Here is a 12805-nt window from a genome sequence, read left to right as displayed (position 1 = left end):
GCCGACCCCAACTCATGATGACCCTGTGGGTGAGACACCTTCAAGGCCCCCCATCAGGACACGGTCAGTGGTCTGCCCAGCCCAAAGTTTAGATATGTTCCTATTTTGGACAGCCACACTAGCCAGCAATTCGGACAGCTGTCATCCGAAAAAGTAATTTTTCTAAGCTTTAACCTAGCCTTCTCATAAGACACTTTTCACAAGCTAGAGGCTATCAGTTTGTTGTTAGCTGCCCTTGAGTTGACTTCAGCTCATGGTGGCCTTGTGAATGAGACATCTCCAGGACCCTCTAACAACTGCCTGGTGGTGCATTGGTTAAATGCCTCTACTGCAGCCACTCACAAACCATAAGGTTACAAGTTCAATCCCAGCCAAGGGAGCTCAAGCTCGACTCAGGCTTGCATCCTTCCAAGGTGGCTAAACTGAGTACCCAGATTGTTGAGGGCAGTTAGCTTACACTTTGTAAACCACTTAGGGAGTACTTAAGTGCACTGATAAGCGGCATAGAAACGTTATTGCTATTGCTTAGGTCTTGTAGATTCATTCTCGTGATCTCTCTGATTGAGTCTAACCATCTGCTCTGTGGTCTTCCCCTCTTTCTGCTTCCCGCTACCTTACCCATTGTCTTTCCTAAGGAGTCCTGCCTTCTCGTGATCTGACTAAAGTACAACAGCCTCAGTTTACTCATCTTGGCTTCAGGAAAAGTTCATGCTTGATCTGTTCAAGGACTCATTTGTTTGTCTTTTTGGCTCTCCACGTTATCCTAAGCGCTCTTCTCCAGCACCACATCCCAAATGAGGTGATTTTCTTTCAGTGAGCTTTTTTCACTGTCCAGCTCTCACAGCAGAACATGGTAATTGGGAATACAATGGCTTGAACGATTGTAACTTACAGTTTGTTTGTTTTGACAGCCTCAGTTTTGTCCACTATTTCACAGATAAAGACTGAGGCGGTGGAAACAAGCAATAAAGTGTGGTCAAGATGGCAGAAGTTATGAATTAGGAAGTACAGACAAGCTAGAAGGGGCTGCAGCAGTTTGCTTTTTTGGCTGAGTCTACAGGGAAGGGCAACAGTCCCCCCTCCCCTTGCTGAGTTAATTGAGTGCAAGTTACCTTTGCACTTTGAACTCAGTTTGCATCAATGGAACAAACCAGAGAACAAAGGTAGATAGTAAGAGGAAGAGAGAAAAACTGGGACAGTTTTACAGGACCTGAAATAGGGATGATAGGATTAATCAGGAAGTTCCCTATCAAATTGGGACAACTGGGGTATAGGAAATACAAGACCATGCGTGATTACTCAGAAATGAGCCCTGCTGAGTGTATCTTAATGTATTTTTGTGGGTCCCAACTTTAAGCTGTTGGTCTTTAAGGTGCTGCAAGGCTATGTAGTAAATATATGTAATTCTGTTTTGTTTGTTTTATTTTGTTTGTTGTATGCTTCCAAGTCATTTTTGACTTATGGTAACCCCAAGGCAAACCTATCATAGGGTTTTCTTGACAAGATTTGTTCAGAGAGGGTTTGCCATTGCCTTCCTCTGAGGCTGAGAGAGTGTGACCTGTCCAAGGACACCCAATGAGTTTTTATGCTTGAGCGGGAAACTGAACCCTGATCTCCAGAGTCATAGTCCAACACTCAAACCCACTACACAGTGCTGGCTCTTTTCATTCAAAAGGCTTTTAGTGCATTACAAATTATTTTTTAAAAGGCAGTCCCTTAGATTGTACAGTCAAGAGGCGCACACACACCTCCCCCCCCCCCAAAAAAAAAGAGAGAAAGAGATGTGCTATAGACCAGCAGCCAATGAATCACAGACCAATACAGGTATGTGGACCACCACTTTAAGTAACACTGGTTTAGAAGGTTTTATTGGAACTTGCATTTTAATCCCTGGTGAGCCATGAAACTCACTGGGTAAGGTCGTCTCAGTCATTGTCTTTGCCCGGGGTACCTCAGAGTGTTGTGAGGGCAGAGCAGAGCAAGAGACTGAACTGAAGCTACCTTTTAATGTAGTCTACATTTTAAGGAGGATGTAAAATTTACCTCTATGGTGTCCTTTTCAGAGTACCCAATACCTGAAATGTCATGAAATCCACATTTAGGGAGTGTATTCAAATTGTACAGCATGACCCAGCATGGCATAGTGGTTTGAGTGTTTTTAATTCCCAGGTCAGCTTTGAAGCCCACTGGGTGACCTTGGGCAAGTCATACTCTCTCAACCTCAGGATAGCAATGGCAAACCAACTCTGAAGAAACTTGCAAAAAAACAAACAAACAAAAAACCCAGAAACGTTAGGGTCACCATAAGTCAGACATGATTTGAAGATGTGTGATGAGTCCAAATTGTAGTCTCCATTTTTTAAAATTTTTGTCAGTAATCCAAAATCTTTAACTGCTTTCTTTCTCAGAGCATATGACTTCTAAATTTAGTGCCTCAAGCCAGTGCTCTATTTCATGTTTGTGTTCAGCAGGTGAGAGCAGAAATTACCAAATATTTATTCTTACTGTAAAGATTTCACTTCCTTAAAATGTGATTTTACTTTCTGTAACTGTTGCCATTCCCATGCATGAAATCTCAAGTTTGCATTAAATACTTAGAAATAAAGCAGAAGTTCACATTAGGGTTCTCAAGCCATTATGTCTGTATTCCTTCTAACTTCTTTGTAAAGGGCAGTCCCACACCAAACATCAGTTCCTCCTGTTTTTCCTTCTTCTGCCTTTTCTATGACTTGGTGAGATTACAACATTATTAAGCATCATTAAAAATCTGATTCTGAGTATGAATCATACTGTTAGTTCCAACTAGAGGAGACCTGTTGATTCAATTGGAATTGGATAAATGTTAATACAAATTGGTTCATTTGGGACTACCAGCAGAATATAGCCCTGAGACTATACTTGTAACCTTAGTTGATAGTTTCCATAACTGATCATGCTATGTCCTTACAATAACTTCTACATTTGGCACAACTGATTATGAGATATTGGGGCACTACTGCAGAGTAAAACTTTTTCTTTGTAATTCCTTTGATTTGGAAGCCACCTTGAATCTGTCATGTGAAAACATTGGGGTATAAATAAAGGTGATGGTTATTGTAATCATGGTGAAAGTTCAGAAACATAGAACCAGGAGTAGAAAGTAAATTTTGGAATGAGGTCAGAATTCAGTGTAAGTTAAGGGCAGGATTTGGCTCAGGATGAAACAGAACAGAGAATGGTAAGTTCAGTTCTGTAAACACAGGATTTACTGTGCAGAACAGCTCTAAAATATAACAAATACATACTGAAGGACAGATACTATGATGGAGCAGAATGAAAATCTCCCCATGATTCCAAGAGCTATTAAATAAGGCAAGTGGGAGCAAAACATATATGAAGTCTATGAAAGAACCCTGCCTCTTGCCTTATTTATTAACCAGCATATGATATTGGATAACATTGTGCAGCAATAAAATAAGAATAACACAGCAATTCATGAGGCTATGTCATACAAAGAGTAACCATGTCCTTTTGTTCTTTGATCAAAATCCTGCCCTGTCTTATAGTAGTGATGTTCACTCTGGAGACCAGGATTCAGTTCCCAGCTCAGCCATGAAACCCACTGGGTGATCTTGGGCACATTAACTCAGCCTCTCAGGGGAAGGCAACGGTAAGCCTCCTGTGAATAAATTTTGCCAAGAAAGCCCCAGGATAGGTTCGCCATAAGTCAGAAATGACTTGAAGGTAGGCAACAACATCAACATCAGGCACTGGCCATAGTCATGGAAGAACCACTGATGGTACTTGCTGGTGTAAGATCACAACCATGATGCAAATGTATAAACCATGTTCTTGGTACCAGTGCTGGGACAGTACTATTGGATTGTACAAACTGGGTTGTGTCATTGCAGGAAGGGGTCAAAAGCTGCTCTCAGTGTTTGACAGAATAGGTGGGGGGGAACCAAACACCAGTAATTTTAGTTCTGTTTTCTACCACAAGAGGGAGTATGAGTCATTGCAAAAAAAGTGTGAATGCATGCACTGCCACATTTATAGCAGCAGATAGTGTATGCTTCAAAAATCCTGCCTTGGGCTAGACATGGTGAGCCCTTGTTCTATTCCATTTCTGTAATTCTGTGAATTACAGACACAGCCACCCTTGAATATGAACTTTGCCCTAGAAGAACTATTGCGATATATATCTGGATTTTTTTTTAAAAGTCTCATTTTCACTTAATTTTGCATCTAATTATTTTTGTATGAGCCACAGGAAAAAGAATGAATATCAGTGGGCTCCCATACCCTTGAAAGGCTTCTTACCAGACTGAGAAGTAATTATCATTTGTGTTTGTGTCACTTTTATCATACTTTCTATCAGTTTACTTCTCAGTAAACTGTACAATTGAAGCTATATAGGCCATATTGCTTGCTGTATTTTGACTAAAATTTTGGCATCTGTGATAAATTGTTACAGCAGTAATCATATCATGCTACCATATAGTACCAGGGATAAAAAAATTAATTATTCATAAAAAAATACACAGGTAACAGATACATTTTTGATAATGAACATTTTTGTTCACTGACAGCATTAGTTTGAGCCTGTCAATTTGACTGATGGAAGCTGACTCAATGAAAAGTGACAATTAGTCACTATCCAATAATAGGAACACTATTTCTGTTGTTGAATTTTAGTCTTTTAACTTTGAATTATTTTAATATTACTAATAGTTTAATTCTGTTTTAATGCTCACCTTTTGTAATGCTTTTAACTGTACTGTTATTTTAAATTGCAAGCTGCTTTGAGTCCCAATTCTTGGAATAATAATTACAGTAACAACAACTACAACATTTGTCATTATATGAATTTCATGGTACTAAAACTTTCCTTGTTATCACTTTTTCCTCCCTATCACTTTTTTTCTTTTAAATCGTGTATTTTTTATTGTAAGCCAAGGGATATCTTGCCTTGTTTCTGATGATAAGGTATTCACCCTAAGAATTGTTCTAGCTGTAGAGCACCATATATAAACTATCATGAAATAGCATCCTATATCTGTTTTTGAACATCATAGCATCTTGCTTTTAAACCTTTATAATGACCTTCCCTGTATTGTCATCTCTTGTGCACTTTCTTGCCTTTCAATTAATTTTCTAGCTTGCTAGGTGATACTTAATTAACAGGGTCTGGCACAGTATGTGTCAAATGCCATATCATATAGTTGCATTCATAAATAATTTATTTGACACTAGTAAGCACCTGTTACGAGAACATTTGTTTTGATTTTTAATTACTCTGAACTTGGATAAAAGTACAAAGCATCAGTTTCTTAAGCTTACATTAGACTATGGTTCGCCTTGAAATTGATTCATCTTCCAGTGAGATGTCCATCCTGTTTGGTGTATTATTGTCATGACTGAGGGCATTTGTTTGAACAGGATCTTGGTTTGCATCATTTGGTTTCTGAAAAAAGTCCAGTACTTTTTGGCAAAAAGATTCATTAGAAATTCCAGTGGAAAAAGCAAATGCAGGACATTCTGGTCTGAATGCTTCGGGAAACTCACTGGGACTTGCAAGTATTTCATCAGAATTAGTGGAGATATAATTGTTGATCTGAATGCCTTTGATCAGTTCTTCAAAATATTGGCCAATTGAAATATGATAATCTTTTGTGTCTTGGAGTAAAGAATTTCCTCCTGTAAGTTTCTCTATCTTGCTTCTCAGTGCCTTATCTTCTTGTAGAAAATGCACTGAATTTGAATGCTGTTCCAAAAGAGTTTTCATTTGATGATAAAGGTGCCTGGGAACTTGAAGTTCATTTGCCATTAGCTGCAGCTTTTCTACTTTTGTAGAATAGTCTCTGCATAATTTTGCTTTTAATTCAACCATTCTCCATTGGATTCCTTTCAGTAAGCTAGTCCCAACAGCTTCAATCATAACCTTGATGTCAGCAGTGGTGTATGTAAGTTCATTGATAACCTTTTCAATTTCCTGTGTAAGTATGACATAGAATTTCTTAGTAATATCCAGTAAATTACTGAGCATACTTTAAAGGAACATTCTGAATACTTTGTTGTAGACTGTCACATTGCTATCTAAAGCAATTAGTAAATACTGTTGAGCAACACCTATGTTACAAAATGAGCTCTGATACTGAAGATACAATATCAGAGTCGTTTCTAAAGTCTCTGAAGGACTCACACTGTTCTGCTAATGAAAAGGCATCATGCTGTTCTTCAAGGAAAATTTCACAAGTTAGCTCAGAAGGATATGGAATTAGTATCTTTAACCACCCACTTTCAACAGTGACTTTGTATGTTCTAAAAGGGCTTAGCAACATAGAAAAGACTTTTGAGAATAACATCTGAGGGCTGAAAAGACTTTCATTATAAAACACTTGAGCAAAGTATGCAGGAAGATAGCCCCCATAAAAATTGCCAATATTGGTAAAACCATGAGTTTCTGTTCTTGTTATTGCCTTTTAGTCTAAAGACACAGTGACATTAGATGCAATAAACACTGCCATTTTCTAAGAGGAAACTCCAGACCAAGAGGGACTGCAGCAGTGAAGCTGACGAAAGTGGACATACAAAATATACCCTTCCTCTTCAAAGGCAGAAGTGGGCATAACACCCAACATTCCCATTCATATCTGCCAGTCCTGAGTGTTCTCAAAGTTTCTTTCACCCCTTTCCTTGTACCACTCAGAAATGGTGACTGATGGCTTCCACGATGGCATAGTAGTAAATTTAATTTTGGGTTTTAGTCAGAATTTTAAAGGAGCTATACGAGGTGGTGAACCTTATCCCCCCAATAGTTTCTAGTGAATTGGCTTTCAGCTTCTCAGCTTGCTTCTTCACCCTGCCAGAAAGCTTTCTGCTAGGTTTTCTGGGTTCTTGCCACCTGCTGCTTTCCCACTTGATGTTCTGAAAGCCAACAAGATGATTAACTTTCTTAGGTGTTGCTATGAGTGCCACTTTGCTACTATGACATTTCAAATGGTTTTCTCATTAAAGGCATTATGGACATATAACTAAAAAAATAGTCTCACTCATTTCCTAGCCAGTACAACCACCAGTACAATAATATAACTTCTGGAATAGCATGTAATCTCATGGCTTATACAGACAGTCTGAATTTAAAACAGTAATGAATACTTATCTCTTCTGGCAGGCTTACCCAGTTGATTTTAAACTATGAATTTTAAATTGGGATATTTTATTTTTATGTTGGATGCTTTTAATGTGTCCTGTGTTTATGCGTTTTAATGTTTTTAAACAGTTTAATGTGTTTTAATCTATGTTGTACCCTGCCTCAAGCCTTGGAGAGTGAGGGGTCTGTAATAAAAACATTTCTTTATCATCATCATTGTCATCATTACCATCATTATTGATGGCGTTTGAGATGGGCTCCACTAATAAATGTTTCACTCCACACTGAATGGGTGAGCTGGTGATCAGAACTGAAGCGGACTTCAAAATTCTCTCTGCAACTTCCATACCAACAGAAGCAGATGGCCTAGAGGACAGCATTTGATGCCTGAGGGCCTGTTCTTACAAGGGTGCCTTCTATCACAGCTCTCTCTTTCATCTCACTTGAGGCATACAGGCAGTACAGTGGTTACAAGAGGATTTTTATGCCACACCAGACACGCTTAAAAGATGCCAGCAAGGAAAGAAGCCCAGAGGACAAGCACAACTTCAACCACCAACACAACACAGCTCATATGCAAACAGCCTGACTAACTCAGGACTGAATCAGCCAAAGAAGGCCACGACAAGACCAAAGGTAGTTCAATGAATGTGGTTCCTATCAATGCTGCTGCTGTGGCCAAAGAAAAGGAACTGGTGGTTTAGGTAGGAAGGCCCTGATATAGGGTTGCTCTGAGTCGCTGAGACCATTTTACACATTTGTCTGATTTTTCTGTTTGTACTTTTAAATATTTTATTGTATAGCACTTTGTGATTTCTTTTTCAAAAATTTAAGAGCAGTTTATCAAGTTTTGGAATAAATAGTACAGGTGTCATGGTGGATATGCCTGAGAAATGTGTTTTATAGATACTGTAGGAAACCAGGATTGCAATAGGGAAAGATGGGTTTATGTGCTGTACTTCGTGTTAGGATTTCTGCTTATAACTGCAGCTGTTTCTCTGGCCACACTAAAATTAATTTATAAATCTGGAACCTGTGATGAAGAATAATTCAAAAGCATGAAATGTGTGACCTTTTGGAAAATAACAGGTAGCATACTAGTTAAGATAAACCTATTACTCAAGCATGAGCCATAAAGATGATTAAATCCTTCGTTTCTTATTGACAGACTAAAGAATGATTGCTTACAAGTATTAAAATAGAATTTTATGCTTTTGTTAATACATGAGAAGTGAAGAAGAAAAAAATTCTCATACTGTACCTTCCTTGCTTGTTCAGCACACTCAGATTGTTCAGATACCCAGTCTAAATCTTTGATTAACTTCTTTTTCCTCTCTGCATAAATGTCAGATATTTTAGCTACGTCGTGGGGCTCATGGTCTCCAAAGAGTTTGCAGATGGCACAAATTGGTTTATCATCTGTTAGACACACCTAAGCAAGAGCAAAACACATGTCACATCATTATCTGGTGTAACAGTGACTTGACAACACTTTCTAAATATCTAAAGCATGGCCTTAGGGAGTTGTGAGTTATGCCAACTAAAGGATTCCCCCCCCCCCCCCCCGGACTTAGCATTAATCACAGAAACACCAGTCTAGTGCTCTTAGCATGACATTTTGTCCCCACAAAATACATGGAAGAGGGTAAGCTTGCTGCAGGAGTTAGGTGTTTAATACCTTTTAAAATAATGACCCAATATATATTTTACAGCTAGAGATATTAACGTTTTTTTCTGTGAACAGCCACTAAAAGATTAAACTTGATGCAAGAGAAAGGAAAAGACAATACTGACACTTGCTACTCTTTAAAAAAGAAGTTGAATGAGCATCTTGTCTTATACTTAGGTGCAGTAAGAACCTCTTGGTTTTTAAAATAATTAATGGATCATAAACTGTATGGGCCTAGTAAGAGATATTTCTATCCCCCACCTCTAGCATTATCAAAAACCAGTGAAAAGGTATGCTGCTTCCATAACTTCTAAATATTGGCTATACTAACTAAAGATGTGGACAAAGCACTTCTTTGAAGACTGATGTTGGGATGTTGCTAAAAACAGAACATCATCCCCATCTCAGTTCATTTTTCATGTTTTAAAGAGAAATATATTATATAGTCTCACATTGAGCCATAATATGGAGGGAGGATTTGAAATTTAAATGTGCATTCTAATTATAAATACTATGTAGTTAATTTTGTGGTTCATTAACAAGAGTAAAAAATAAAAAGTTCATACCAAATTCATGCTTTCCCCATGTTGTTCACATATTTGAGACAATTCATCTTGTTCTTTTGCATGCAGGTTTTCAAGTTCATACTTAAACTTTTCCAGGATACTCTCCACTAGTATATTTCTTGGCAAGCCAATAATTCCTCTCCCTCTCAAGTGTATGATCTGGGGGGGAAATGAACTCTTTATCGTTAGAAACATATATGACTTGTTACGTTATATAACTTCACATATGTCTAGCTACAGCGTAGTATAGTGGTTTGAGTGCTGGACTACAGCTGTGGGGACCAGGGTTTGAGTCCTGCTTGGCCATGAAATCCACTGGGTGACCTTGGACAAGTCACACACTCAGTCTTAGAGGAAGGTAAAAACAAAAACCCCTCTAAACAAATCTTGCCAAGAAAACCCTGTGATTCACCTTAAAGATAAAGGTAAAGATTTTCCCTTGACAAGAGTGTCTGACTAGGAGGCAGTGCTCATCTCTGTTACTAAGCCGAAGAGCCAACTCCATGGCCATGTGGCCAACGTGACTGCATGGAAAGCTGTTACCTTCCCACTGAAGTGGTTCCTGTTTATCTACTTGCATTTGCATGCTTTCAAACTGCTAGGTTGGCAGAACCTGGGACTAGTGACAGGAGCTCACTCCATCACATGGCCTTAGGATTACCATAAGTCAGAAATGAAGGCATACAGCAACAAGCTATGTTGCAGAGGTGCTAAGAAACTCCCTACTGAATTGTGAAAATATGTAACAGGACATTGACAAGAGCACCTCATGCACTTCAGTGCATGATGTACATCACTCTGCAATTAACACTGCCATGCATTGTGCATTTATGTGTATTGTGCACCAGTGTACATTGGACACTTTGCTAGCTGTGGTACATAATAACATAACAGCAGCTTTCTACTGGATTTGGACATTATGCAACTTTGTTGGTTATTAACTGCCCTTGAGTCAATCCTGACTCATGTCAACCCTATGGAAGAGACATCTCCAAGCCCCCCCCCCCCCCCATCCTCCCCTGCTCTGCTTAAGTCTTGTAGATTTATGCCCATGACCTTTATAGAGTCATGGCATGTGGTCTTCCTCTCTTTCTACTGCCCTCCACCTTTCCCAGCATTATTGTCTTTTTGAATTAGTCATGCCTTCTCATGATGTGGCCAAAGTACAGCATACTCAGTTTACTCATTTTGGCTTCTAGGGAGAGATCTGATCATGGTATCCTCAGTACTATTCTCCAGTACCATATCTCAAATGAGTAGATTCTTTTTCTTATCCACTTTTTTCACTGCAATTGTTATTCTAATTCCCTCAGACATAAGTCCACTTATGAAGACATAAAGCATAAATTTTCTTCTGTTTCTGCCTGCAGTCTTGAAATTATTATTATGGTGATGGTGATGTGAAGCTTGGTATGCTACAAAACATTGGTGTCACCTGCCATTTTTATTTCCTTTTCATTCCTCTACACCTGGAAATCAGGGTGGCAGGCAGCAAAGAGTTGGCTTGTAAAGTAGACTGAGAGTTAATTGAAAAGGAATTTGTGTTGTAAATTTAGAGGAAACTTGATTGTAGGGAATGTAATAATTACAGAGAAACCTAGAGATGTTTTGAGGAAATTGTCTTGCTGATGGTTACAGCAGAAATCTGGGAGTTAAAAAAGAGTGGTTTTGTATCTTGGAGACAGATCTCACTTCTGTGTTCAGCCGGGAGGGACGACGTAATGGTGCGTATGTATGAGGCACGCGCACAGCGCCGCACACAGCAGCAGCATGTCCCCATTGTAATCAGTGGGGCTCCAATATTGGCGATTTTCCTGATTTGTGGGTAATGTGTGTCTGGAACGGATCCCCCGTGAATCAGAAGGGATGTATATTTAAAAAATTAAAAATTGATACAAATTTTAATGATATGACAGGTTACAAAGCTACTAAAACTGAACAGGGACATCGTTTGTTTTCTGATGAGACAATACAGTGGTTTCAGAAACTTGTTTGATTTTGCTCTCACTAAATTTAATAAGTTAAAATTGCGAAATATTATTAGTGTATATGTGCTGTGTGAAAAACACTAGTACTATCAAATCAGAGAGTTTATGGCTCTGTTTTAATTAATAACTTGTACCTTTATTGTGTCCTCAAAGCTGTCAATACTGAAATATTCTTAAAAGGTCTCTGAAAGCAGTATCAACAGCCCAAATGTCCTATTTGCTTTTCTGCATTAATGATTTGTGATCATGACATGATCTCCAGGCTGTATACCTTTCAAGATAAAAATGACTTAGCATAATTGCTTGCTCAGTTCTATAAAAAAAACAGTTCCTGGCATTTATTCATTGAGAAACACCAGAGAGGGCCATCTAGACCCATAGACGGTGAAAACAAACAGTTCTGTGACTACTTACTTTTCTGCACATAGGGCAGGAGAATTGTCCATTAACATGACTGCAATTCTGGCGCACAAGGATTTTTTCCAGACATTTCTTGCAGAAGTTATGAGCACAGGACAGGACCAGCACTGGAGGTGTGAATAACTCTAAACACACTGGACATGAAAGCACCTGTGCCAAAGCCTCCATGACATCGTAAAGCTTAGGCCTGTTGTCCTTGTCTAGCAATATTCATGCTTATGTTCTAGAATGGCACTGAATGCCTCTAAGTGGTCTGTCACAGAAGCTCCATAGCAACATAAATCAACAGTTTCTTTCTAGACTTTGGAAGTAGGAATTCAGACTGAAGCGAAAGCAGCCATTACTATACTGTGTGAATGCAAATCTAATGAACAAAACTTATTTTGCTACCAAACTCTTATATGAATTTAGTTACATAAAGCTCAGCTCAGACAATGGGCTGGAGTTGGACTTTGTCATATGTGAAGTAGATTTATCACCTCATCATCAATTTATATAATGCCATCAGTGTACATGGTGCTTTACAGGAGCGGTTTACAATTGTTAATTTGACAGTTCCCTGCTCTCAGATTTAGTCTAAAAAATTAGCAGACTACAGATAATTTACATCCTATTGATTTCAATGTCTGCTGTGAAGTATCACCAAGTCTGAATACAACCCATGTTATTGCATGATGGTGATATAATAATAATAGGGTTTATTTATATGCTGCCCAATCACTGGGAATCCAGGTGGCTTACAACAGAGGGGATAATAAAGCATTTGTAGTTGTAAGTGTATTAATTACAATAGATTTTACACACTATTTTTGTACATACTTTACGTTTTGACAGTAGTAATGTTTGAAAACGTAGATATTTCAGCAATCCCATAACTTTAACTACAAAAAAAATAATGACTTTTTCCACAGCTTCAGATCTTTGAGAAACTCTGTATGTGGTCACTGCTCCAAAGTATTTGTTGTCTTTTAGGTGCAAACAATTCTGCTTTGATATTTGTTCTTATTGAATGTATACACTGATGGTAAGC

General features: G+C 38.5%; 2 protein-coding genes and 1 long non-coding RNA gene across 3 annotated transcripts; 1 reads left to right on the top strand and 2 right to left on the bottom strand.

Moving 5' to 3' along the window:
* Positions 1 to 639: 639 nt before the first annotated feature.
* Positions 640 to 7958, top strand: LOC149321485 (uncharacterized). Its single transcript, XR_016281059.1, has 3 exons — positions 640 to 799; positions 3546 to 3649; positions 6466 to 7958. It is a non-coding gene; the product is annotated as an uncharacterized LOC149321485 (long non-coding RNA).
* LOC149321486 (uncharacterized) lies at positions 5247 to 6025 on the bottom strand. The gene has a single exon (XM_089499032.1). The coding sequence runs from the start codon at positions 6023 to 6025 to the stop codon at positions 5321 to 5323; it is 705 nt and encodes a 234-aa protein (XP_089355158.1). The 3' UTR covers positions 5247 to 5320.
* A 192-nt stretch (positions 7959 to 8150) lies between the features above and the next one.
* On the bottom strand, positions 8151 to 11961 carry LOC149321484 (tripartite motif-containing protein 54-like). Its single transcript, XM_089513335.1, has 4 exons — positions 11770 to 11961; positions 9368 to 9526; positions 8394 to 8564; positions 8151 to 8165 (listed from the first exon to the last, which is right to left on the bottom strand). Exons 1-4 carry the CDS (start codon positions 11941 to 11943, stop codon positions 8151 to 8153), a joined length of 519 nt encoding a protein of 172 aa, XP_089369461.1. The 5' UTR covers positions 11944 to 11961.
* Between the last annotated feature and the right edge of the window lie 844 nt (positions 11962 to 12805).

This window comes from Sceloporus occidentalis, unplaced genomic scaffold (assembly GCF_023333645.1).
Source record: "Sceloporus occidentalis isolate IW3139 unplaced genomic scaffold, rSceOcc1.0.p SCAF_1, whole genome shotgun sequence".
Classification (NCBI taxonomy): Eukaryota; Metazoa; Chordata; class Lepidosauria; order Squamata; family Phrynosomatidae; genus Sceloporus; species Sceloporus occidentalis.
This window is presented reverse-complemented; position numbering and strand designations above follow the sequence as displayed.

Excerpts from the sequence above, each read along its gene's own strand:
- LOC149321486 (XM_089499032.1), bottom strand. The coding sequence starts at position 6,025 with ATGCTCAGTAATTTACTGGATATTACTAAGAAATTCTATGTCATACTT.
- LOC149321484 (XM_089513335.1), bottom strand. The coding sequence starts at position 11,943 with ATGGAGGCTTTGGCACAGGTGCTTTCATGTCCAGTGTGTTTAGAGTTA. Across the intron at positions 9,527-11,769 it reads CCTGCCCTATGTGCAGAAAA|ATCATACACTTGAGAGGGAG; the intron begins GTAAGTAGTCAC and ends TTTCCCCCCCAG. Across the intron at positions 8,565-9,367 it reads ATGGGGAAAGCATGAATTTG|GTGTGTCTAACAGATGATAA; the intron begins GTATGAACTTTT and ends GCTCTTGCTTAG.